The sequence below is a fragment of the Corvus hawaiiensis genome, chromosome 1 (assembly GCF_020740725.1).
Source record: "Corvus hawaiiensis isolate bCorHaw1 chromosome 1, bCorHaw1.pri.cur, whole genome shotgun sequence".
Taxonomy (NCBI): Eukaryota; Metazoa; Chordata; class Aves; order Passeriformes; family Corvidae; genus Corvus; species Corvus hawaiiensis.
This window is the reverse complement of record NC_063213.1, coordinates 65,902,021-65,928,365: the sequence shown is the minus strand read 5'-3', so window position 1 is coordinate 65,928,365 and position 26,345 is coordinate 65,902,021. Positions and strand designations below refer to the sequence as shown.

Here is a 26,345-nt window from a genome sequence, read left to right as displayed (position 1 = left end):
TTTTCTCAAGTTTTAAATAAGAGGCTGAATTTCACGCTTGTGATACACATAATTTGTGCCTACAAATCAGCATGATGAATAATGTCTTGGCTTGTTTTGCTGTGCAAAAATATCCTCCATCCATGCAAAGTTATGGTTGCCACAGTCCCAAGCATGGTTGTGGCATGAAAACCCTGAAGTCCCTTTGTCTTTTTTACAAAGCCTGTGAGGTTTCCTCAACTTTGGAATTTGCCCTTCTAGTTGGATCAAACAGTCTGAAGCTGTTTAGTTTTCTGGCTCATCTGCTCCCCCCCTTACTTCTCAGAGAGTAAGAATTAATGGGCTCAGTCCTGTAAGACACTGATCTTTCTGGCACCAGTTCAGCAAACTACTTATGCAAGGGTTTAAATTTTAGCTGCCCAGGAGCTGCTGAGATTAATGGGACTGTACCAGGGACTACAGTGGGGTCATCTTCCCTGACCCCACGGCCTGACCTGCCGACATCCCTCTGGCTCCCACGCTGCTATAACTTGGGGGTGACCTCAGCACATGTTTGTTTATCCTGGAATTAAATGGGTATGTGGGGACTTTGCTGGATCTGCCTTACACTGCCCAGCTCTTAAGTTCAGATGCCCACAGAGCAGTCACAAGGGGACAGCAGATGGGGTGGGATCGGCTCCATGATGTTGTCATGTGGCAGTCAGCTACCCTGGCCATGAACTCCTTCAGGCACCCAGGATATGGGTAACCTCTGGGGAGAGCACCCTCCTCCTCACTGTCCCACTACATTTTCCGAGGGTTTTTTGCATTCCAAAAGGTTTCATGGTGAAGTAGAGTCAACACTCAGGTTTGGGTACGCAGGTTTCTGGGGACCTGGACCTCAGTGGTTTCCTGCAGTGCCGTGTTGCAATGGTGAAAGAAGAGGCCACCATGTCAAGCAATGCTTGTGTATGAATAGGGGCTCTCAGTAGTTCTTTGTTCCTTATAGAAAACACAACAACAAAATTCATCTGAGGCATGATCACTCACAAAACTTATGAACCTTCAGAGGCAGCCAAAATTGACCCATCCTTTTTTCTTGAGAGGGGCAGGGGAAGCAATCTCCACTGGTCCCAATTACTCTGTTCGCTAGAAAAAATATTTCCGTGTAATGACCTCAGTAGGGAGTGATCAGCTCCTTTTGTGTATTAAATGAAATCTCTGGGGGGACATTAGAGCCTGTAATTCATATTTCTCAGATGCAATTTAAGTCTTTCATCAAAAAACCTCATAATAACTGAGCACCGCGATACCCAGTAGATTCATTTTCATGTGGAGGATGAAAATAGCCAACAACATGTTAACAAATTCCATGGGGAGACTAATTGTAATGATATAAATAATGTAACGTGGGCATGAATTTGCAAATATGCTTCTTTATGGATTGCTGAGAACAAAAAGGCCCTTTTAAACATTTTCTTTATATTAGGATAGAGGTGGGGAAAACCTCCCTAGCCTGCTCATTAAGAATGGAGTACATGAGCAGTTTCCAAAGGTCAGAGCCCAGAAATGATGCATTTCTATATCTTACTCAGAAAAAATTCCATGTGCCAGGAAGGCTGCTTGAATAAGTTTTCATCACTTCTACTGCATTAAATTGACTGAGGAAAAGAGAGGTCTGCATGAGTAACAGCTTTCACTTAGGGATAACTGCAGAGAACTGCAGAGAAGAACATCACTTCCTGTGCAAAGAACTGATCCTGGATCAAACATCATGTTTTGAGGAACACGTGTATCATTTCCAAAGTTTGGGGACTTTTCCAAGAATTGCCAGTGAGTGCAGGACAGCCCAAAGCCTCAAGATGCTTCCTCCACCTGCATCCTGTGAGAGCACTGCTATGATAGAAAACGTCAGCACAAACGGACCTTAGACACGATTTAGCCCCTGGAGTGGGCAGGCATTTTCTGATGGGAAAAGCAGCATTCTTCCCCCTCCAGCTGGACACTTTATCTAACACCATTGCTTATGACAGCACACAGATGGATGCACGTCTCTGTGGCAGTTCACCTCCTGAGGAGAAGCAGAGCCTTTGGTAGGACTTAGCCACACTGCTCAGAGTGGGGGCGGTTTCTGTGTAGCAAATGCAAAGCTACAGGATGATAACCCAGGTCAAGGAGAGGGACAATATGGCTGGAGGTAAAGAGGGGTGGCTGGGAGAACAGAAGAAAATACAACAAATTGTTTATCAAATAAAGAGATGCATTTGCAGTTCAAGTAACACTAAAACATCTAGAAGTCTCAGAGAAGGATAACAGTTTTGTCAATATATTAGGAGCTTTGCTTAAAATAATTTTAATTATGATTTTAAGCATAAACCCTGCTTTAGCAGGATTCAGCATCTGTTGTTGAAACATTTTCCACCAGAACCCTTAGTTTTTACATATCTTTAGATATTTACTGCTATTGAAATAACATATGAAAAGATGCTTATCAGCCCCATCCAAAACATATTTTCTGGCATACAAATGCTTCAGTCTATTTTTGTATTTAATCATCTATAAATAAGCAGACTAAGAAATTGTCAGATAGTACACATGCAAGCCATGTGTACATCCGGTACTAATTTTCATCATGCACTCAATTTGTCAAAAAAAGAAAATTGAGCAGAATAAGCTTCCTAAGCCCATTGGGCTGAGGCAGAGTAAAGTTACAGTGGCCTATGGAAAGCAGAGCAAGAGGTCAGGCCTAGTTAGGTATTTTTCCTGATGGATTTGCAAAGGATAGAGCTTGCAAGGAGATGTGGCTTGTGAATGATGCAGCTGGAAAAATCACCTGGGGTAGACACAGCTGCAGAGTGTGGGCTCAGCCTACAGGTACAGGTTATTCTGCTGAGAAAAGACAAAAACCTCCAAAACTTGTGCTCTGCTAAAAGCCTTTTCCAGAGATAGTCCAGGCTGAGGAGACCTAACACATGCTGCCACAGCCCAAGTTACGTGGTTAACCCTTTGAAGAGAGACCATGATTTATCATCACTCAGTCCTAAACTCTTTATGTCTTACAAGGTAACAAATGAAATTATTTATCTTACCAAATCCTTTCAAATCACTTTATCCCTGGAAAGCTGTCTGGAAAACCACAGAGGAGCTGTAACAGGCATGTCCACAGGCATGGGAGAAGCCAGCTCCCATTCACTCAGGCCAAGCTACTTGAAACCACAGAGAAAGACTGATAACAAGTTCTTATTTTTTGTCATTGCAAGGGCTATTAGACATTTCTTTCTGCTCTCTTCTTCTCTCTGTCTGTGGATACCTTAATGTTGAGTTTATATGGTTCAGTTTATGCAGAGGTCATAAACAGCCTGTTCCTGCTGTAATTCCCACCACCAGCCCGCTCTGGGAGAGCACCAAGGAACAAGCCCAAGGACCAAGAAAGAGGTGAACTGCCAGAGAAAAAGGCCAGTGTGTTATACAGGAACTCCTTTGTAAGCAAGAATATTAAAAGCATAAAAATCGATTCATAATGAATTCAGGAGGCTCTCTCTACATACTTTAACTGCCTGGTATTATCTCATTGAAGAGGCGCTCCAGGCTCACTAATACAAGTTGTTACACAAGCAAAGCACTCCAGCATTGATTTTTTTCTTGCTGAGGATTATGAATCAACGTGATTTAAGCAACTCTACTCCTGAGAGTAATGACCAGCCCCTGAAAGTTTAGCCAAGCGCAGGAACTTTCTGGACAGAGGCAGTTTTGTATCGGTGCTTTTAATTACATTTGAAGACATGGATTATCCATTGCTATTTGACCTCTAATTATATTTTTAAGAGGTGGCTCTATTGAAAAACAGTTATATTGTGAAGATGTGTGCAGAAGCTTAAATGAAAGCAATTTTTTTTTAACTGTGTAACACTTTCTCTTGAATGAGCAGATCTGTTTTTACCAGCAGGCCAGAGGGCCCCCCCCACACCATCAGTCATTTCCTGAAGGCTTGTGAACCTGATGTGGGAGTTGTGGTTATGAGCTACGAGTGTCTAAGCTAAAATGCAAGTTGCTGCTGCCCTGGCTTGCATCTGGAGAGACTGGAAGGCTGTAATTGCACAGTGGTAGCTGTGCGGTGCAAGAGCTGCTGCAGGCTCCCCTCCAACTGCATGCACATCCCATGGTTTTCCTATCAGTAGGACTGAGCTGAAGTTGCTCCAAGGCATCCAGCACCTGCCTGTTGTGCAATACTTCTTACTTAGGCAAGAGGGGGAACAAACCCTCCCTGCACAGATCCCGGAGAGCAAAAATACAAACTGTAGCTATGGAGTAAGCATTTAGTGCTGGAATCATGAACAAATTTGCTTGGCCTTGCACTTCCCACTGCAGCAATCAGCAGCTGTTTGCTGTCTGTGATGGCTGCCAAATGCAGCGCCCTTTTAGAGAGCAAAGAGCCAGGCAGGGCGCTCCTGGCAGAGTTTATAGTTCTCTCTCCAGAATCCCACCACTTGCCCCAAGCTGAGAAAACCGTGAGTTTCTTTGCTGTTTATCGTTTATCTCCTCTTTCCACTAAACCCCCTAGTCTCTGAGCTGTCCAGATGTGCTGATATCATCCAAGGCCTTGCATAACTTTCCTCTTGGGAAAAAAGAAAAAAAAAAAAGGCTGCAGTAGCAGTTCCTATGGAAATTTATTATTTTAATAAGATCCTCTGAAGCACTCAAAAGCAAACTAACAGCTGCTCAGAGACCAGTTGTTTCCCCTGAATTCATTGAATTTCTGGGTGAGCATGGACTTTTGGAATATAAATTTGAACGCTTCTAAAACTGAAACTCAGAAAACATCCAGACCAGAAACAATATCCTGATGAAGCTGAAAACTGAATTTAGCATACAAGTTCCTGTTTTCTTTTCCCTCTGAGCAGGAGAGAAAAGATCACTGGTTTATTGCTCTGTTACTAATGGCACCAAATAACTTTAGATCTAACATAAGGAAATCTCTTGTGTTAGAGTTAGGGCCAAATTGCAGGGGTATGCCAGAGTTTGCATTAAGAAACCACACACATCTATTCTCTTCTGTGCTTCCTGTACAGCCTCTGCAGACTTCACTGTGCTACTTCTGACTTACACCAGCACAGGAGAATGGGAAACCAGTCCCAGTACAGCAGGAATGACTGCGGGGTGATGACATGAGTCTGTAAAACCTTGTGTGTCAGGAAGGAGGGATGTAAGGATCCTCCATGACAGGAACTAAGGGTCATAAAGCAGATTTGAAAATGAACTAAAGGATGTATTTTCTTCACACCAAATACAAGCGAGCCACAGAAATTGGCTGTGAGATGCCGTGAACAATAAAGCTCATCTGTTTTCAGAAAACTAGGTAACTCAGTGGAATAGGAATCCATGGAGGGCAACTACATTCAAAAGCACCACCTCTGGCTCAGGAAGTCTTCTGTGATTCATGGGGGTGTCTCACATGATTTCCTTCTCCATTCTCCCACTCCTTCCTAGAAATCTGCCTTGGACTGGTGTTGGAGTCTTTTGGTCTGACACAGCACAGGTGTCCATTCACGTGGAAAGGGATTGCGTCAGCATGATATCCTTGCCATAACAAGGCATCCAGAATGCACAAGGGATTTGAATGGATGCACAAGGGATATGAAGGGGATGCACTGTAGCACCTGGGCCCTGGAAGAGGGTGAGCAAAGTGAGACAACTCCTATGAGAAGGAATTGACCAAAATTCTTATATATTTTTTGGTTTTCCATCAACTGGTTGACACAAACTCTCCAGGATCCCTCTGAAGACCCTTGTGGCAAGTCAGCCATTATTGGATTTTGACTTCAAAGACTTGCCAAAATTTCAGTGGTTTGGATTTTTTGGGGTTTTTTTTAAATACAAACAGTGCTCAAGGTTATATTTACCATGCTTAATTTAACAGTATTTGGTGCAGAGGCTGTAGAAGTTTCTGGTTTTTTCCATACACAGATGCCCCTTAAGAATCAGACTATGCTACTGCCTGGAAAAAGCAAAAAGCATCCTGTCTTAGGACCTTTTTGTGAAGATTTTCCATGTTGTACTTTGTTTTGTTTTTCCATTTAATATGTCAGTGGACATCATGACAGGTGTGAAAAGGCTGCTTCCTTTATCTTGTACATTCAGATGGAATTTATTTCCCTATGTATCACATGTGATTGAGTCCAAAAGCTTGGTCTTACAGCAGGTCTGCAGTATAATGTCTATAGAATTTTGCCATCATCCTTCACAGGTATGCAAAGGAGTGTGACAACTAGTTACTTCCTTTGCTCACATGGAAAGTGAGTGTAAACTGTTCCAAAGCTGTGACCCTGGCAGAGTTTTATTTGTAGAAGGAAAGTGAACAAACTTGCCTGGCTGTGTGGGGAAATACCCACCTTTTCAAGTCTGGCAGTGGTGTCCTTGTGCAGGGGTGTGGGATGAGCTACTGAGATAACTCTGTTCCTCTCTGATCCCTTGAGTGACTGTACCTGTATTGGGTCGGATCAGGCATTGCTGTCCTCCTCCTCTGCATTCGGCTCTTGCAGCATCAGACACTGACAGCAGCTGCTGTCCAACTTCCTTTCTGTGCGTTCCTCTTCAACAAACTCTCCCTGGAAGAGAAGGGGAGAAAGCTGAGGGTCCCCAAAATATTGTCTTTTCTTGTCCAGAGACAAGGAAACACCTCTGTATATTTTGCCACCTTGTAGTCAGCCTACCATGAACTCACTCACTTTTGTACACTGCAATTATGAGTGATGAGGGAAAAGGACTTTTCCAATTCTAACATGCTTAAGTCATCTTTCTTGAGAGAAAATCTTGAGTATATACATAAAGGCACTGTTAATTCCCAAGGACATCAGATACCTATAAGCCTTGCAGGGTGCCACACAATTTTCTGAGCAGTCCCTGCCTTTCCTCTACACGAGTTTAAAGATGAACAGCAGAAGGAAGTGTATAGACCTGTCTGCCTAAAGACTTAAGCCCAGAAGAATGACTATGGACTAATTATTCCTCTTCTGCACCAGTGTGAAATGCTTTTAAAGAGCCATTTATGATCCTGTTATTTCAGCCACTGATGGCAGAGGAAGCCAAGGAGACAGGAGGACATGCCATGGCTGGAGGCAGAGCATCTTATCCATCTTAGGGAAAAAACACAGCACCCATCTCCAGCTACAACTGACTGAACCTCCCCTATGAAGGTGCCATTAGTTGAGTTGCTTCTTTCAGAGCCTCAAAACTATGTGAGCTGAATCAGGGCCTGTAAAACACATTCTCACACAGCTTTAAGTGACGATATGTTCAGTGGTTTTAGGAGGTTCTGCATCTCCCCCATATTCCAGGTCCTTAAAATATTTCACCTCAGTTATGTGACCACCTCTGCACCCATGTCCTCCTAGGGGTCTCTCCAGCTTTCTTCTTTTCCTCCCTTTCCCATCCACACCACAGCTATATCTGGCCTCACTTACCAGCTATAATTTTCTTTTCTTTTTTACAGGCTTATTTTCTTCCTCTTTTAGAACTGCATAACCCTTTGGGCCTGCCAATTGCAGTGAGGGACGAAGAGCTTAAAATAAGAGAAAAGAAGTCAGAGACACTCCTTTTTACTTATCATAAAACCCAGACTTTTGGTTTAGCCCTGAAAAACATTCATATTGGAAATCCAACACCCTTTTCCAGCAGCACCCTTAAATAAGCACAGCCACAGGTACAGTCCAGGGGGAGGAAGGAGCCAGAGCTGCCAGCTAATTACCCAACCCACTAGGAAAGCTGCAACAAGCTCCTGAAACATGTCCAAGGAGAAAAACAACAAAAGGAAATCTGGTGGGGTTGGGAATTGACAGAGGCAGGGAAGGAATAGGTTATTTCAGGAGGATTAAAAGGTCAAAGGACTCAGTGTGGAGAAGCCAGACCAAATCCACCCAAAGCTGTTAGTATGGGATCATCTGAAAAACAAATCCAGGGGCTAATCCTTCAGCCTGCTCAGGAGAGAAGTGCATGTCAAAGATGTACCCCCTCCTCCTGCTGAGCATGTCCTCCTTCTGGCTGAACTCGTGAGATGACCCTTCTCAGATGTCCATCCATCTGTGACACCACCTCATCCTTTGTCCCAGGTTTGCTCAATCCTTATATGCAAGGAAATGGAAACCTGTAGGGGCAAGTAGGAAGCCCAAGGGTGAATTCTTTGTCCCCATACTAAATACAGGCACTGTCACTCCACTCAAAAGGATGGTATATCAGGGAAGAAAATAGCAAGCCTTCCAAGGCAGTTCCTGTCTTGCCAAGTAAGAGTGTATTCTGCTTCCCAGGTGCATAGTAGAAAAGAAGATGTGATGAAGAGTTGTGTGACCATCCTAAGGCTGTGAACCTCCCTGGTGGATGTCCCTCACCTCAGAGATGTAAAGAGAAATACCAAGAACCGTTTACTCCACACCTAACAAACTAAGTGGAGCTTTTCAGTTCCAATCCTTAATGCTGCCCACACACAATATTGCCCTTAATAATGTCCTCACAGTCAAGGATAGGAGACAGCTCTATACCCTCCATGGCATCCTTTGCTCCACAGATGTCTCTAATAGTTGTTCTTGCCACACACACCAGACTTTTCACACTGCTCAGGTTAGCAAAATAGGCTGCAGTGCAGAAAAGTAATAGGCACCTGCTCATGACCCATGAGCCTGCCCACTTCGTTTTTCTCTTTTAGCACTTCAGTCCGAAGGGTATAAACTTGGTTACATTTCCTTACAGACACAAATTCTCTAGAAGACAGGGCTTTTCAGCATCCTCAAAGCAAAACAACTCATGGTTTTCTTTGGGATGCAGCTTTGAGAGAAGATGTCTCAGGCAGGTCTGGATGAAGCCTGTATGTGAGGTCTGGATGAATTGCAGACATGCCTATCGCCGTGGAGGGATCCTTCCAGTTCTAGCTGTGTCTCCTCTGCCTAATACCTGTGTGAGAAGGCTTTGCTGCCTCTGCCGCGCCGGGATGGCACTGACGTGACTGGTGGCATCTCCCGCGAGCAAAGCCCAGCCCGAGGCTGCGGCTCCCGGCTCTTGGCACCAGGCGGCAGATCCAGGCACCACCTAGAGGCACTCGGGCTGTAGTAAGGCTGGAGAGGTCAGCTCTTTTCCGCCACATTAACAATGTAGTACGACGTCTATCACTAAAGCTAAGAGCCTCAGCATTCCCATTTTCCTGTTCCTTATTTTATCAAAACAAGTTGATTAGTTTGAACAATAAATGCAGGTCTGGAAGCCCTCAGGGAGAGAAAGCTGTGGGCAGATCCTCTGGGAGGGGAAATTCAGCCCACAGCAAAAAGAGTCCTGTGGGACAGTTTAATTGGTGTTTCTCCATAATCCAGGCAAGATGTGCTCAGTTTGCCAGCAGCTTGGTTTAGGCACTTTTTTGGTGAAAGTCTCAGCCTCGATTTTTAGCCATTGAACAAAAGCAGGTTTCTGTAATTGCTTTTTGTGGTCATCCACAACATCCCAGCTTTTTAGTCTTGAACAGCGAAGCAGCCTCCCCAGGCCAGAATTGACCAGGATTGTAGCACTACTGAGGGAAAAATCTATTTCTCTTTTCTCTTCCGAAGCCAGTTCCTTTGGGAACTAGATACTGAGCTGTGGTACTGATTCCCTGCACTGAACCACGTGGGCTCCTATCCTTGCATCTGGATTAGCTCTCCAGAACACGGTGAACTAGTGCCCTCAGAAAACAGATTCACGTGTCTTAACTTCCTACCACCTTCTCATTTTTGTCTTTCCAGATTGTTCTTCTTTTCTTTTGCAACCTCTTTTTCCACTATAAACCTGTTGCTGGCCCCTCCCAAGTAGGAACTTAAAAAATAATTGCTAGGTCTACAAAGGCAGAGGTGGTTTTGTTTGTTTTATGCCACGGGGTATGTGTCATGAAGTTTATTGCACCACTGAAGGTCGTTACTATAATGAAGTACCTCTCCATAATAGGAACTGGAGACAAGCCTTGGATCTTTTTGTGCCTCCAAGTAGCTATTTTCCTACACTTGGTCTCCCCGACCAGGGAGAAACTTTCTAAGAAATATCAATGGCCACTTTTAAGATCCAGAACAGCATCCTGTCTAATATTTCTAACATACTCAGACATGCAAAAACATCACTAAACCCTTGTGGTGAGAGAACCACACCTCTGACAGATCTGAATGGAGATAAGAAAAATATTTCCTGAAACTCATTAGACTAAGATCAAACCTCCTGAAAAAGGAGAAGTGTCCTCTGCTCAATGAAACTCCTAAGCTTTGGATTTTATATGATAGGGGCACACTCCATAAGAGGTAAGTGGCCTAGCACGGTGACCATATGCACCTGTGAGCTCAGAAAGATGAATTTCCTTTCTCCGTATTCCCAAGAATGCAATACCTCAAGAGACGTTTGAAATCCTTCTGTCACCTGCACTTTGTCATGTACTGGCACCCCACAAAAGGACACGCATCTGACCTTGATGCTGCAGACACTTGAGCATGTGCCTAAAGATATTCTCAAAGCCAGTCAAGCTGGTCATGCAGTTAACACCACTGAGCACAAGTTACCTGTTCAAAATGAGCACTGCAGCAGGGACCTTGCAATTCCAGCAGCTACATGGATCTCCTGTTGGAACTGTCTCTCTTGAGCAGCCCTCCGCATATGTGTGTTTCTTCCTTGGGTCCTGTTCTAGGGCTTGACTCCCTAAATTTTTCTCTTTCATACCACTTTTTTTTTTTTTTGTTGCTCTGGGACTAACTTAAATGTCAATGTTACATTACAGAGAGGATACAGCACTTTGTAATTCCTTCATTGCTTAGCTGTATTTCTCATGCCATGGGCCAATGTGTTTGCTTCATGACTCTGGGCTGTCAAATAACCTTTGAGAAAACCATGCCCTTGCTGATAAGACCAAAGAAATGAAAAATGAAAAAAAAAAGGGCTTTGGCAGAGCAGTTTCTATTGCATGCACTAATCAGTGCCTTCTTTTGCTGCAGTGTACTTTGCTACAAGGAAATGCCTGGCAGGTTCACTATCTCAAAGCAGCATTTCACCTACTGTAAATGTTCATCAGAAAGAGAATGAGGAGATGGAGCTCCAGTTCCACGGGCCCTGCGAACTGGTCTCTTTTGGGAAGGTCTCCCACTGCGGCCCGCCACAGGGCCAAGTTCTCTGCCTTCCTGCTTGCAGCTTTGGAAATGGGCAGTGCTGGCCCCACTTGCTGATTTCCCAGTATTTCACACAGCACAGAGCCACTTGCAAGGTCCAAGAAGCCAGCCCCTTTATTGCAACTGAGCTTTCACCCATTTATGTTCTGTACAGCACACATGGCAATGGTGGCACAGGCACAGCAAGCAAGGTCTCGGCTGAAGATAGAACCACAAAGAAACACAGAATATTTGGGGTTGGAAGGGACATTTAAGACCATCCATTTCCAACTCCCCTGCCACTTCCAGGGCTGGGGCATCCACCATTTCTCCAGGCAACTTGTTCCAATGCCTCACCACCCTCATCATAAATAATTTCTTCCTTATATCCAATCTAATTCTACCCTTGCAGTATATAATTGTTGCCCCTTGCCTGTCACTACAGGCCTTCGTAAGAAGCCTCTCTCCATCTTTCTTACAAGCCTCCCTTACATATTGAAAACACACGGTAAGGTTTCCCCAGAGATGAAAAGATGATTGTTTCCAGTAAAAGTCTCTTTTTTCTACAAGAGTTGGAAATCCTACCTTCTCGTTGTAAGGAATATCATACACAGTTCCAAGTAAACTTCAAGGAAAACAGGATGCTATTTCATTCAAGTATCACAACTGATATTTGTATTAAATGAAAGAGTGGAAAAATTGTGAATACTAATGAGAGCAAAGGGTAGGTGGCCTTAGGTGGCCTCCTTCTTCCTATTCTTGTAACAAGGGTAAGTGGATGGAAACGAAACACACATCTGCTAATGAACATGGCGTAATTTCACTAGAAAAGGGAAGTGAGGATTTCTTTTTGCCTGATCCTAAACCATTTTCCTGTCAATATAAGTGGGTTTTGAGAGGATCACTTTGCCTTGCTGCTTTCTATTTCCACTTTGCCAGGGAAACAAGCAAGCTGCAAAGAAACAGACAAAGCTCTGAGCTGTGTCACATGGCCCAATTCAAAGAAGGAAACTCTTTGAATCATCAAAGGAAGCAGGGGGCTTATTTCTTTTTTCCATTATGCAAAATAACACATTTTCAAATTTACTGCCAGCTCCAATTCTTCTGGGAAAAGAGGGAGTTCTGGGAACTAGTGGCTGAAGTAAAGTTAAAAACTTGGTGTCGGGATCAAAATTCTTGGGAAAGGAGGCCTTTCTGTTCCTTGCACTTGGCCTGGATATCTACCCAATTAAGTTTCATTGTCCTAGAGAAAAGTGTGATTTAAAAGCCCTTTTAAAAACTAGGAATAAAACTATATGGATAACTAACCACTGAAATGTGTTGGAAACACAATGCTAAACTTCGTTGCAGTCAGGTTTGGACCCTCCTTACAACTCTGCCCTCCTAAAACTAAAATGAAACTGCTTTCACTCTATTTCAGATGGTGTGAGACCAGTTTAGCTTTTCAGAAAGATGCTTTCACTTGAAAAAGGAAATATATCTACAAGAATTTGAAGGAAGCTGAGATGTTCTGTCAGCTGATGGTTTGACCTATACTGTGTGATATATACAGTTCCTATTTTCAAAAGATTCATTCTAGACCCATTGTAAGAAGCTGGTTGTTCCTGTTGAAATTGAAACCAACGCTACAGTTTTACAGCATAATGCTGTTAGGGCAGGTGGAATATGTATGTCTTTAAATAAGAAGAAGACATTATTAAAAACTGTGAAGAGATGGTAAATGCTGGGGAAAATTGACAGTAGGAAGCAATTCTTAAGGCTCACATACAGTTATGCCAATGGTAACAGAGTAAGTCCAGCTCATCTAATTGGAACAGGATTAGTCAAAGGACGATGCATATACAGTGCTAGTGGCAATGGTGGAAAAGTCTTCATCATCCACAAACTTTGTCAGAGCAGAGACTGGCATTCACTCTGCACAGCGCTACACCATCAGAGCAAAAGTCCCTGGGGACACCTCTCCTACAGAGGCTTCCTCCATTTCAGCTGAATGCCTACAACTATAATGCTAAATGCTTAGCGAAAACTGAGGAAACTGCATTGCCTTTTTTTGACATAGCAAGCAAACCTGCTTGAAACAGTAACAACAGAAAGATCTGGCTGCAGGCACCAAGACTGCAGGGGAGTTCCCAGGGGCACCAGCTCAGGCTCTGACAAGAAGTTAAAATGGAAATGGCTGGTGAAAAATTCATAATAGAGACATGCCTCAAGGACACTTAGTGAAAACAGCCAGAAATGCTGGCCTCATTCCTATATGCTATTTGTCATGTATGTCAAATATCAACATACAGCCCTGTCAGGCATCTTAGTTTTTTAGCTGTTCTTAGGAATCTGGAGACATTTATAGCCCCTTCCCTTGCAGTGGTGCCTCATCCCCACACATTTCCCAGGCACTTCGTGGTGTGCTGGGGCAGTGCCGATGGCAGGTGGCATGCACACTTCGGAACAGGCTTGTTCTTGCAACTAAAGGCAGGGGGTGGAGTCTGTAAGGTAATCTTAGCTCAGTGCTGGGGCATCATCTATCCTCAAGCTGCTATTCCTGTTTTCTTGGCCTTGACAGGTCACAAAATCTCCTTGTCAGTGTCACCAATGAGTAATTGCTGTAACAAACCCTGGATCTGTGTGGCCCATATTTTGCCCAGACATAGAGGAGATATTTTAATGTGTATATGTCCCTTGCAAAAGAGGAGGGTGTTCCTCTTATTGTCCCTTTGTAAAAAAGAAGGAGAGTTTCTGAATTTTATTTTTTTTTTTAATAACTGTAGTTAATCTAGAGTTTCTCTCCTCTGTCAGCTTTCAGTGTAATTTGTTCAAGCTGAGACCGGGTGCAAGAAACAGCTGGAGCATGTTTAGTGCAATGTTTCCTCCCAAAGCTGCCTTCTCCTGGGAGAACCAAGGGCAGATGAAGACTAGAAACTGCAGCTGAAAAGAGATGATCAACACTTCCTTTACAGGCAATGTATGATTTGGTCAAAAAAATAGACAAGCATCTGCCTAAATGGACAAGTAGATCTTTAGTGCTAGAAGCACTGGTTTGTAATGAGGCTGCTTTCCTGTCCATATTCCAGGCAGTCACAGACAGAAGTGTAATGCTAGGGAATTTGGGAACAAAGCAAATACCTGGAACAAGTAACAGGAGAAAACCAAACCCACACCTATGGCTCAGGCCACATCTAAACCCGTGGTGTGTCCTAGCCCATACTCATTTCTCTTACAAAGAAAAGACTGGAGCCAGAAACCCGCTCATCAAACCCCAGGCTCTAAACAGAGGGGCAAAGCAGTCGCAGAGGGGCCACATGTTCTTGGCCAAAGGACTGTTCTGTAAAGAAAGTTTGACACCATTCTTGGAACAATGCATTTTTCTAATTACTTTCATTTCATCAAGGTTTTTATGCACTCAGTAAAGGGTAGAGCCAGCCAGTTCTCAGAAATCTGATGATGTGAGTCTTTGGAGACTCATCCAAAGGTGGAGCAGGCCACAGGACAGGTGGAAAAAACTAGGCATCAAAAGTCAATTAAATTCATTAATTCAAAGAAGCATCTCTGAGCAAACTGCAGGAAGACATCACAAGTGCCTTTTCTGAGCAAAGCAACATAAAATCCAAGTGATGGACAAATCAAAACAGAAAAAAATGCCAGTTTTAATAAACAAACCTCTGTGTACTGGAAAGGCTGATAACGTAACAGGCAGGATACAGGACATGGTTTCGAGGAACTCAGCCCATTTCTCTACTCCCTCAGCAGTTTCTGAGGGAATCCTGGAAAAGTCACCAACTTGGATTCATCCCCAGCTAACTCTAGACATTAAGAAGAGGATGGTGCCTAAATTTAGGACAGTCAGCACCTTAGGCCCTTTTCCATACTCCAGAGGGCAATTCAGACACCAGGTGAATGAACCAAGATGTTCATTTAGTTTAGAAACCATATCTGCTGTCTGGTGGCACGAGTACTGTCCTCCACACTTCAATTCCCAGCTCTGGACACTGGGATGGCATCACTGATTCTTTGCCAAGGCCACAGGAAAGTGATTATTATTAAAGAACATGAAACCCTGAAATGCCCTATTGATAGGAGCAAGGTATCAGTTAGAGCAACTGCTCTTAGTGATTTTCTTGGGAAGATTTTCTAATTGGAAGCATTGGGTTTGAGTTCCTTGAAAGCCAGATTTGCCAAGAAGTAAGTAAAGAAACCTGATAAAGCACATTTTCCTCTAACTGTTATTTGCAAATAAGTGTTCTGTCACATGCTGCTGCATTCACAGAAGAGGTTGTATATGAAACTAGATCTGGTCTTCTACAAGTGACGCTTTCTGTTTTGTATTTTCCTTTGCTTTGCTAAAGCCTTCTGTTGAAGTTCTTGCACTAATCCCTTGTATTTATAGATGATAATCTTTATATAGTTAAACTCTTACTTGCATAACTCATTCTTAAGAGACTGATTATCAACACATGTAACCTTTTGGCATCTTTTCACACTTCTAGAAGACATAGCTCATGCTGATTGTATTTTGAACTTGAGTGGACTTGACAGAATGGAGCTGAAGGCCATGCAGATATATTTCTTTTTTTCCAAAACAAACTTGAGAGTCCAAGAATAGCTATGAGAATATATCACAGCCCTGTGGGATCAACCCAGCATTTTGTGTCTGACATGGCTGAAGGTGGATGTATCTGCAAGAGACCAGGCATAAGACAGAGAGCTCCTTCTCCAGAATAGCTCCCAATCTAAGACTTTCTAGGCCAGAAGTAAGGTCTTTGCCTTACAACTTCTACTAATGTTGACACTAACATGAGAATTGGGTCAATTAAAAACCTAAATCCAACTTAAGCACCACAGTATTAATTGCTTGTAACACCAAAGGGTTATGGCTTGAATTCCTTTGGGGCCTCTGTGTGCAGGATCCTGAGCTACTACAGCAGAAATGGTCACCCATCTGAGCCACCCTGGCACCTCACAGGACACTCCCTTGGCAGTACCAGGCATCCTGTCACCTACACAAGACCTGGGTGGGAGGGCTCAGGTCACCTGCCCATGTTCCACTCACAGAGACTAACCTTTTGCCTTGCTCCTGTTACTCTGTTTGCTGCTCCTGCACAAGAGCAAATGCAGAGTAAAGATGGAAACAGGAGGAACTGCTACAGCTTGCTGGGACAGCGGATAGCCAAGTGCCTCCAGTGCCCCTGTGGTTCACTGCAGGGGGAAGTGAACACTCTTTCTCCCACAGTATCAAGGCAGAAATGGACAGCTGAAGTAAGGGAGAAGTTCCTGTTAACTCTCACCTAAAAGTTACATGGATTCTTTATTCCCAGGCTATTTAGCCTTTCCCTTTTCCCACCTGATGTTTCCCTCATTTTAAAAATTATTTTACTTCCAGTGAAATATTTTCCTGTTGCTTGCAGTTCTTTGTTGTGGAAAGTATAAGTGGGAGGAAGGTTTCACAACAGGTTTCACCCTCTGAAACCTGGATCTCTGCAAACCATCTTATTTGTGTTTCTGGCAATAACACTTTTAGCCCTGGGAGAAACTGTGAAATTTTCTCAGTAAAGTTGGCTTTCTTATCTATTTCAGCTCTGAGTTTGATTTTTTGTATTTTAAATGGTATCTAGTCACTGCCACATGGTGTCAGGACCTGATTGGTCTGGAAGAGCTTTCTTTTCTTATCTGATGGAGGCTTTTCTGTATCAAGGATCATATAGCTGCAACTTTCCTCCCTAGTTTAAATACAATTTTGTATGCGGAGTGAATTTTGGAAAGAAATTGATCATTGGTGGTATTGGACAGGATCCATTTGGGCCACGTGTTACAAAGAGGTAGGGCTGAGGTTGCTGGATCAGTGGCTGTCCTTACTCCTCTCCTCGGCACTTTAAGAAGTCCACAACTGTATTGTGAGACAGGCACCCATGTCCTTTGATAAACCTCACTAACTGGAGATGGGGAGAAATGAAGAAAGCTGGTTTGCAAGAAATTAGACTTCTGCCCAAGGACTCTCAGAGCTGTAAGAAGAATTAAATCCTTTATAGGGCTGGGTAGTGACAGATGAGAATAAGGTAATTTCCAAGGGCTCAAATTACCATGGCATGCTAGAATGGTTCGGGTTGGAAGAGACCTTTAAGATCATTCTGTTCCAAGCCCCTGACATGGACAGGGACGCCTTCCACTAGACCAGGTTGCTCAAAGCTCCATCCAACCTGGCCTTGAACACTTCCAGAGACCGGGCATCCACAGCTTCTCTGGCCAACCTGTTTCAGTGCCTCACCCCTCACAGTAAAGAATTTCTTCCTATTCTAAACCCACCCTCTGTCAGTTTAAAGCCATTCCCCCTTGTTTTATCACTACATGCCCTTGTAAAAAGTCCCTCTTCAGCTTTCTTGCCCCCCTTGATATATTGAAGGGCTGTTCTAAGGTCTCCCTGAAGCCTTCTCTTCTCCAGGCTGAAGCACTCTCTCAGCCTGTCTTCACAGAAGAGGTGCTCCATCCCTTGAGCATTTTCATGGCCTCTTCTCTATTTTCTCCAACAGGTCCGTGTCCTTCCTGTGCTGGGGACCTCAGAGCTGGATGCAGCACTGCAGGTGGGCTCTCACCAGAGCAGAGCAGAGGGGCAGAATCACCTCCCTTGACCAGCTGCCCGCATTGCTTTTGATGCAGCCCAGAATGCGGCTAGATTTCAGGGCCGGAAGTGTATGTTGCCAGCTCATATCAAGCTTCTTGTCAACACCCCCTGTCATTGAATCACAGAACCACAGAATATGCTGAGTTGGAAGAGACCCATCAGGATCATCGAGTCCAACTCCTGGCCCTGCACAGGACACTCCAAGAATCACACCATGTGCCTGAGAGCATTGTCCAAATGCTTCTTGAACTCTGTCCGGCTTGGTGCTGTGACCCCTTCCCTGGGGAGCCTGTTTCCATGCTCAACCACCGTCTGGATGAAAAAAAACCCAAGTCCTCCTCAGGGCAGCTCTCAATCCATTCATCCCTCAGCTTGTACTTGGGCTTGGGATTGCCATGACCCCCATGCAGGATCTTGTGCTTGGCCCTGCTGAACTTCATGAGGTTTGCATGGGCCCACCTCCCAAGCCTGTCCAGGTCCCTCTGGATGGCATAGTTAGCTCTTTGACTTGCATGTTATGTAAAAAATTTGCATCTTGCATAGAAAGGGGCACTGGTGGATAAGACAACCCCTGAGAGGAAAGTAAGGTGCAAGAGGGGCAGCAAGGGAAGCAAAGGGACAAGTTATACAACTTTCACTTAGTTGAGAATAGTGTTTCAAATCTGCAGAAAACAGCATGTTGCTCCCCTTGTTCCCTAGACAGAAAGCCACAGTTCTACAGTCTCCTTTTATTGTTTTGCTGATAAGCAGGCGTTTTTGCATTTTTGACACTAAACAAAACATCCTTTAGAAAAGTCGGTGCCATAGCCTTTTCCAGCTGGAAAGTTACAACCAAAGGCTGGGTGGCCAGCTAATTTTTTGTCCCGTTAACATAATGTCTCAGAGGTGGCTGCCCAAGGTGCTCCAGCTAGAAAGGGACAAAGCCTGCTGCAGGAGTAGTCAGCTTCAGCTCCTGCTTCCACCCTTGTCCACATGGGCAGCAGTGCAAATATGGTACAAAATTGATCTGGCTTGGCGTGCACCGGGATGACTCGTGGAGTACCTGACTTTGTATTTCCATCCTGCAAACACTGGACTGCTAGCCAAAGTTTAGCCCTCTTCAGCGGATTTTATAAGGTCCCTATTTTGACCCCTATTGTTAGACTCCTCCTTTAAACAGCTTTAAAGTGAGCAAATTTTCCTTCTTTGACTCCCAAAGGATATTTCTGCATGGAACAAAGCTGAGCCCGGTACCTCCCAGTCTCCAAGCAAGGGTCAGGATTACCCGTTCCTGGGGAAACCCACCTCCTGGCCTGGCAATCCTGGCAGCCTGAAACGACCCACCCAGTCCACTGGTAACAAACTGAACTTATCAGTTTTTGCATTACTCAAGCAACGGGAATAGCTTGATTCTGGTTAGTCCCAAGATCTGAAAGTGGAGCTATCGAAAATCGCTGAATCAGAGGAAATGGATCTCTGACAACAATAATATTTCTGAATTCTTATGAAAATTGCTGAAGATGTTTTTGTTTAAAAAAAAAAAAGTGGAAAAGAACAACACCTTCAGAAGTGCCTGCGATATGTTTGTGCCTTGTTACTCAGAGGAAACATGCATGCTGTTTTTGTCAGCTAACAAAATACTTTCTGACAAGGCATTTTGACAAAGCTGAAAATATCTTACACCAATGTGAGTCATTTTGGCTTCAAGAGCACATCTTAGAAAAAGGAATCTCAGGAAAAAAAGTCTAAATAAGCTCTGGCATGAAAGAGTCTTCAAGTGACAGGCCTAGAAAGGCTACACATATTTGTACTCAATACAGAACGATTGCTATCTTTCAACCCACACAACTGCTTCATGTTTTTTCCTTTTTTTTTTTTTTTTTTTTTTTTAATGACAAGAAAGAAAAAAAAATCACCTAGTTTCTTTGCTAACTTTTGGACCGATAAAGTTCATTACTTCAGAGGGCTGCGATTACTTTTTGTATGTCGCTGTGTGACCTCTGCTGGCAGATTCTTATCATGACTGCAGCAATTCACACACATAGGTACGGATACATTGGCATTCCCGTAAGTCCCGCCCTACATACACAAGGAGACATAATACATAAGACGATATAATCTCTGCTCTGGAAAATAGACTCCCACACTGGAAAGGTGTGGGGGAAAAAAACATAATTGTATAACCCAGCTTACTCCACTCACAGATGTTTTACAGGGCAGTTTTTAGGGTACCTTTGATAAATAGATATGACCATCTCAGGATGGGGTCACGGGTGTTTATTCAGCATAATGGTCTAAATGTTCATTATTGCTCGGAAAGCCCCTACACTTCATCCTGTTAGAAGCAGGGAGGTTACACCGAGGAAAGGATTAGTCTCCACTTGCATTCCTTTCTTGTACTCCTCATACCATCTGCTAACAGCCATTGTGGGAGAGAGGATACCAGCTAAATGGACCTTTATTCTGACTCAGCACGGCTGCAGACAGTCTGTCCGCTATGATACAGCAGCACAGTATAATTTGATACTTTAAAAAATGGTCATTCACCTGACAGATCACAATGCAACTTGCACTTAACAGCCTCGCTCTTTGTGATATCCAAGGTCATTTCTATTATTACAGCACAGTGCACGGAAATTCCACAAATACCAAGAGAGTCTTATCTATTTATCATAGGTGAAATTGGCACACTTTATAGCACAACGGCTCTGCGGCGGGTCACAGGCATTTGAGTTCACTTAAGTTTATATTCAGGGGCTGGCTCCCTCAGCTGGGAGCTCGGTGGATTCCATGGATGTATATATACCTGTGATGGCACTGCCGCAGCCACTCCTCAAGTGTCCAGGTTCCACGCTGACTCTGCTCCTTGATACGAGGCTGCAAACATAAACACGCCAGAAAAAAAGACCTTGCCAGAATTAGCGGTGAGAGCCAAAGGCAAAGGGCAGGCACGGATCTTCCCTCCTTCCTTCCCTGCCTGGCTTTACACCTGCTCACCCCTAAAACACGCTGTGTTTAGCACCTTGCTTTACCATGGCAGAAAAGGGAGATTATAACCCAATGCTCCGCTGCTGCTGCCAAACACAAAACGCTTGAGACCCCAGAGCACGAGGGGAGCAGGCCGGAGTCCAACACAGTCAGGCATCCTTCATCCCGCATAAAAGACCCCCGCATCCCACTGCTGGGTTCTCCCCAAAGCCATAGCAGGAGCAGCAGGCCCAGAGCCCCAAGCCCTGAAGCCTTAAAGCACTGAAACCATGAAGCGCTGAACCTTGAGGCCCTGAAACCCTGAAGCCCTGAAACCCTGAAGCCCCGCAACCCTGAAGCCCCGCAGCCCTGAATCCCTGAATTCCCGAATCCCAGAGCCGCCCTCAGGTGCGACGCGCGGGCAGGGCGCCCCCTGGCGGCCCCCGGCGCGCCCCTCCCTGCCCCCGGGGCGCCCTCGGCCCCCCCGCCGCCGCCGCCGCCGCCGCCCCCCGCTCTTGAAGTTTGCAGGCGATTTCCTTTCCAGCCCGGCCTTATCTCGGCCCGCACGTTGCCGCGCGGTGACTAATAGGAGAATAACATTGTCTCGGGATAAAATAGCGCCGGGGCTGTTTACCCGCTCCATGGGGGTTCGCTATAAAAAGGCGCCGGGGACCGCCGCGCCAGCCAGACGCGCCGGGGCGCACCGAGCCGCGCCACGCAGGGCACCCGCCACGGCGCTCCGTCCCCACGCCGGGAGGCACTTTCTCCGCTTTTTCCTCGCCTTTTATTAAGTTTTACCCTGTTTCCTCTCACTTCTTCCATCCGCCCTCCGCCGCCTGCTATGGATTATTGCCACATGATCGTCTCGCTGCTCTTCGTGCTCTGCCCGGGGCTGCTGCCGGCAGGTAGGTGCCGGTCCGCTGCCGCTCGCCCCCACTCGGGTCCGGCCCCGCGGGGGGCTGCGGGGAGGGGTGCCCGAGGGATGCCGCGGGAGGGGATGCGCGGGTGCGTTGCCTTGCCTTGCCTTGCCGCGGGTGCTGAGCTCTGCCGCTCCCTCCCGCAGCCCCCGGAGCCGAGGTGGACGCCGCGCCGCCCCCCGCCGCCGCCGCGCACCGCCGCGCCCGGCGCTGCTCCTGCTCCTCGCTGATGGACGAGGAGTGCGTCTACTTCTGCCACCTCGACATCATCTGGATCAACACCCCCGAGTGAGTGGAGTGGAGGGGTTTCGGTAGTTCCCCAGCGCCGGGTTCCCCTTGGGTTAGAAAGAAAGGGAGGGAGGTGTGAAGGCGAAAATTAAGAACCACAACCCCCCTGCAGAGATGGGAAGGGGAGGAAAGAATAGCTATTTGCACAATTTCTCCTACTGCTTTACCTCCCTGCTCCCACTTTTCTGACACATTTAGCAACGAAGCTGTTCACCAGAAGAAAGCAAGCAGGGTTTGGCCACCTAGATTGGGCAGATAGCTCCTAATAGCCCTAACACACCTGCCTTCCTTAAGTCTGGGCAGCAGTATTTCCTTTAGGTGCTGCTCAGCAAAGGCTGCAGGATACTTTTCACTATGAATCAGAAGGAGACAAAATGCCAAAGGCATGATTTTGCCAGCCTGAATTTGAGCGGTTTTCTTTCTGACAAGTTAGGAGGTTGGAAGGAATACTTTGACACCGGGTGGCTCTAGCTGCCTTTTACTGCTCTCTGCTGCAAATTGATGCGTCCCACGTGCCAATAGGATTATGCACAGTATCCATTTCTACACTCTCCTCACCAAAACGTAGTGAGCTGGAGGCTCATCTAACGCTGCAAACACTGGTGATTTCTTCTGCTGCTGGGTTTCCTCTGAGCACAGAGGATCTTTTCCTCACTTTTACTGCTTCTTTCAGTGTTGGCAGTAGCCAAAGTTCAAAGAGATGAGGTTTTATTGCTTTCTATTGCACAGGGAGGCACAGCAGCCTTGTGAAATCACAATTAAAAGGTCATTATCCTTGTCAGTAGCCATGCTAATGAATATGTTGCATGATCATCAGAAGCATTTGCGTGGAAACTGTGACTAACGAGGCATTCCCAATCCCACAACCTTTACTCGTGCAATCAATGCCATTGATAAGATTGCCCAAAATACCCCACAGTGTTTTGAAGCCACAGAATTATTTGAAAGACTTTCATGTTGTCTCTTTGATCGTAGGAAGACTGTTCCATATGGTCTTGGAGGCCCTTCTCGACCCAGAAGATCACTGAAGGACATGGTGCCAGAGATGCTTGCTGAACCAAGCAGCAGATGCCGATGTGCCAACCAGAAGGACAAGAAATGTTTGAACTTCTGCCAGACAGGCAAAGATCTCTGGTGTGTCTCTTGTTGCTACTCTTTAAAAGGCAATGCATGTGAAAGGGATGGACTGTGGTGCACTTACTCATTTTGGAACTTGCTGAGCAAATACTCTCCCCAAAGCTTTGCCTCCTACCTGAGTGCTCAGACTGCTATGATACATAATATGGCTTGGCCCAGAAAGATTGCTTATTACATGCCTTGAGAAGTGGTTGATGAGATGCCTCACCTTGCAGACTGCAGACTTGGCTTTTTTTTAACAGCAGCACCTTTTCCCTTTTAACAGGGCTCAGTCCACAGTGGAGAAAACCTCACGGCACCGCATCAAAGCCGGCAATTGCATTGGACCCGAGTGCATGAACCGACAGCTTGTTGACAGCAAGAAAATGAAGAGGTGAGTTTCTTCTCATCCTGTTGTAGTTCCCCGGAGCAGCAATAGAGAGCACAGTTCACCTGCCTTCAGGTCATCCTGGGCTTAGCTGGTGGTTTCAGCCTGAGAGTTATGGAGGAATCAGTGAGGATATTTTGAGGGCTTTTCTTCATGCTCTGGGTTTTTAGCTTGTGAGGACACGGGTGCTGAGCTCAGCCTGCTATCTTCTGCTTGCATTCAGTGCTCAGTCATATATGCCCATGGAAAAGTATGGAATACAGAAGTTTGCCCATACTAAAGAAGACTCTTTAGTGCTACAAGCAGAACAGAACTTACGGGAGCAGGGCAGCCTGATAATATTGAATGAGACTTAGGCCCTGGAAGTCTTAAATAATTTTTTGAAAGTGGCGCTTGCTTACTTACTTGAAAAATGCACCGATTCATTGGAAGTAGGATCGGGTTTACCTGAAAGAAACAACACAGGGGAAATAAAAAACCCACTGGAGACCTCCCGACTGGCTACTTAAGGAAGTCTTGGGCATCTATATTTGAGTGCACATTTTAATTTAATGTTTGCATTGAAATTATGAATACAATATTTCAACTATCTTAAGTTAGCCTAATTCTAAGAGAGGTATAGCAAACAGCAGTTTATTAGGATCCCATGGCAGAAATCTAGACTGAGGTTTATTTAATCAAAAACTAAATTTTTTCACACTTCATCATCACAGCCATATTTCTTCATTATCACAACCATAAATGTTCATTTCTTGTTTTTGCAGGCTGGAAGCCATTGGTAACAGTATCAAAGCTTCCTTCAGTATCGCGAAGCTGAAGGCTGAGCTCCAGAAAGGGCGAAAGCTCAAACATAACCGGGCGAACAAGAGGCAAAGTGTCCGGGAAAGCCTGAAAGCATCCTAGTGGGAAGATCACCTGAATCTTTCTCCACAGTGCTTGCGGACAAAGCATCACGAAAACTCTGTCTTGACTCCAACATTCCATGATGGAGAAGGGTCCCTCTGTCCAAGTGTTTGTGCAGTGGAGCAAAATGCTAAGGAAGTCCTGTATTTGGAGATATAAAGACAAAGGATTTCATCATTTTGGTATTCAGGTGGATGGGTAGAAGGGCTGAAGGGAAATCTGCAGTAACATACATGAAAAGCCATCTGTCTGAAGAAACATTTGAATACTGCTTCTGGAAAGTTACCCATCAATTGAGCAGCTTTCAGGGTCTACATCAAAAGCATCTTGCAAGGAGGACTTCACAGATGTGCTTAGCAAGGACAAAAAGCTAGATCTGAGTGTACAAACTTCAAAGCAAAGAACTCTACCTTTTGATTAAAATGCAAAAATGAAAGCCACAGTGCTACTTTAATCAGGACTTACTGCATATATACATGTCTACCTCGCGTACTGTTTGTTGCACTCCTGCTAGAGTATTTTTACACCTTGTTATTGCCTTTACTAATCAGCTGCAACCCTTTGCCTTTTTTCAGAAGTCTAGTTTACTTGTACAACCAGAGTTATCTGAATGTGGGTTAGGCACTCTGGTTGTTTGCATAGTCAAAGTCCTTTGGCTTTGGATACCAAAGGACTGTTCAACATAAAATAAGTTAGAGGACACTACTAAGTTTCCCATAACAAGGATATTTGGTCAACTGAAGTTCTAATAATAGATGTTGTTGTGTCTTACATGCTACCAAAAATGCACTGAAGTGGGGATGTACCAGAGGCTGTTGCAAGATTTATTGAGGGCCTTGTTTGGTGGAAATGCATTGAGACAAAGGGTTGTTTTGAATTAAGTCAAAAGGCTAATATTGGGTGAATGTTTATAGCAGTGAATTTGTTCACATTGTTGAATTTACAGACGAGTTGAATCTTATGTGCTTATTTTTGTGTCATGTATTTATATTCACACAAGTTCTTCATTATATTTACCATGTTGAATACACATTGAAGTAGGCCATATTGGTCTATGCATGTTTTATGTATTTCTGTATGAAATTGGGAAATGCTTTATGCCTATCAAGGTAAATATCTTCAGAAATAAATATTTTTAATTACTGTATTGGCTTGTTTTTCCTTAGTCTGTGGCTCCGTGATCATGGAGGTGGATTGCCCCATGTACAAAGCTGACCTGGGTGAAGTGTGTGCACAATTGCCTATCTGTCAGATAATCCAGATCACGGCAGTGAAAGTTTGTGCTAGATGTGAGACAGCAGAAGATACTTGTTCTAGCTGCAAGCTTGCTCATCAAATCTTCATGGCAAACTCTAAATTGGACAAATGAATTTATCCTGGAGCAGTCTTCTCACGTGTCTGATGTCTTTTTCACCCAGCAGTACAAATTCTAGTGTTGGATGTACTATAGCATTAAAATATGGGCAGTAAGGGTTTGGGTATAGATGAACTAAGGGGGAAAATGCACACAGTGGAAAATGTGTGGGCTGTACTGAACTAGCAAATGTTACTTTTTACTATGTTATACTAGAAATTTCAGCTCATTCCATGCAAGTTAAAGATGGAGATCTCAGTGGAACCTCAATGGGCCCCAAGCCCAGGAAAGAGCTAGATCAATAGTTAAATTTTCACGTTTCCAAACATTGGCTTTAAATGGTCATACCTAGAAAGATGCTTAAAGCAAATAAATGGATTTAATAATCTCTGATCCTATAGGGGGGAAAAAAAGCACAAGAGTTAATCCATGGACAAAACTGAGTGGTTTGAGTTTTTTTAAAACAGAACTTAACAAAGAAGTACAATACAAGGAGTGTGACCCAAACACTGAAATAGTCACCATAGAAAATTTCTGAAATTGTTCTGGATTTCTTGTCAATATTCATAATATTGATAGTAAAGCCCATATTGTGTTTCCTTCACACTGTTCTGCTATGCTTTGGAGCAGTAATTCAGCAGGGAAATGACATTGCTGGCAATCCTGGTCTGACAGGAGTGCCTGGCCCAGGCAGCGGGAAGGAACTGGGAGCCCCTGTGCTTCTGCAAGG

At 44.6% G+C, this 26,345-nt stretch overlaps 1 protein-coding gene and 1 long non-coding RNA gene across 7 annotated transcripts in view; one reads left to right on the top strand and one right to left on the bottom strand.

Moving 5' to 3' along the window:
• LOC125328443 overlaps positions 1-21,535 on the bottom strand; it is a 52,232-nt gene extending 30,697 nt beyond the window's left edge. For 4 of the 6 annotated variants that reach the window (XR_007204722.1, XR_007204720.1, XR_007204721.1 and 1 more), the window contains exons 1-5: positions 21,448-21,535; positions 20,489-20,559; positions 7,963-8,098; positions 7,419-7,516; positions 6,441-6,563 (exon numbers count right to left, since the gene is read on the bottom strand). This is a non-coding gene — a long non-coding RNA (uncharacterized LOC125328443). Of the gene's footprint in view, positions 1-6,440; positions 6,564-7,418; positions 7,517-7,962; positions 8,099-19,598; positions 19,762-20,488; positions 20,560-21,447 lie in introns of all 6 variants that reach the window. The other 2 variants (XR_007204718.1, XR_007204717.1) reach the window with 2 other exon arrangements.
• Positions 21,471-25,408, top strand: EDN1 (endothelin 1). Its single transcript, XM_048309105.1, has 5 exons — positions 21,471-21,554; positions 21,713-21,854; positions 22,830-22,988; positions 23,257-23,364; positions 24,123-25,408. Exons 1-5 carry the CDS (start codon positions 21,491-21,493, stop codon positions 24,259-24,261), a joined length of 612 nt encoding a protein of 203 aa, XP_048165062.1. The 5' UTR covers positions 21,471-21,490; the 3' UTR covers positions 24,262-25,408.
• Positions 25,409-26,345: the final 937 nt, after the last annotated feature.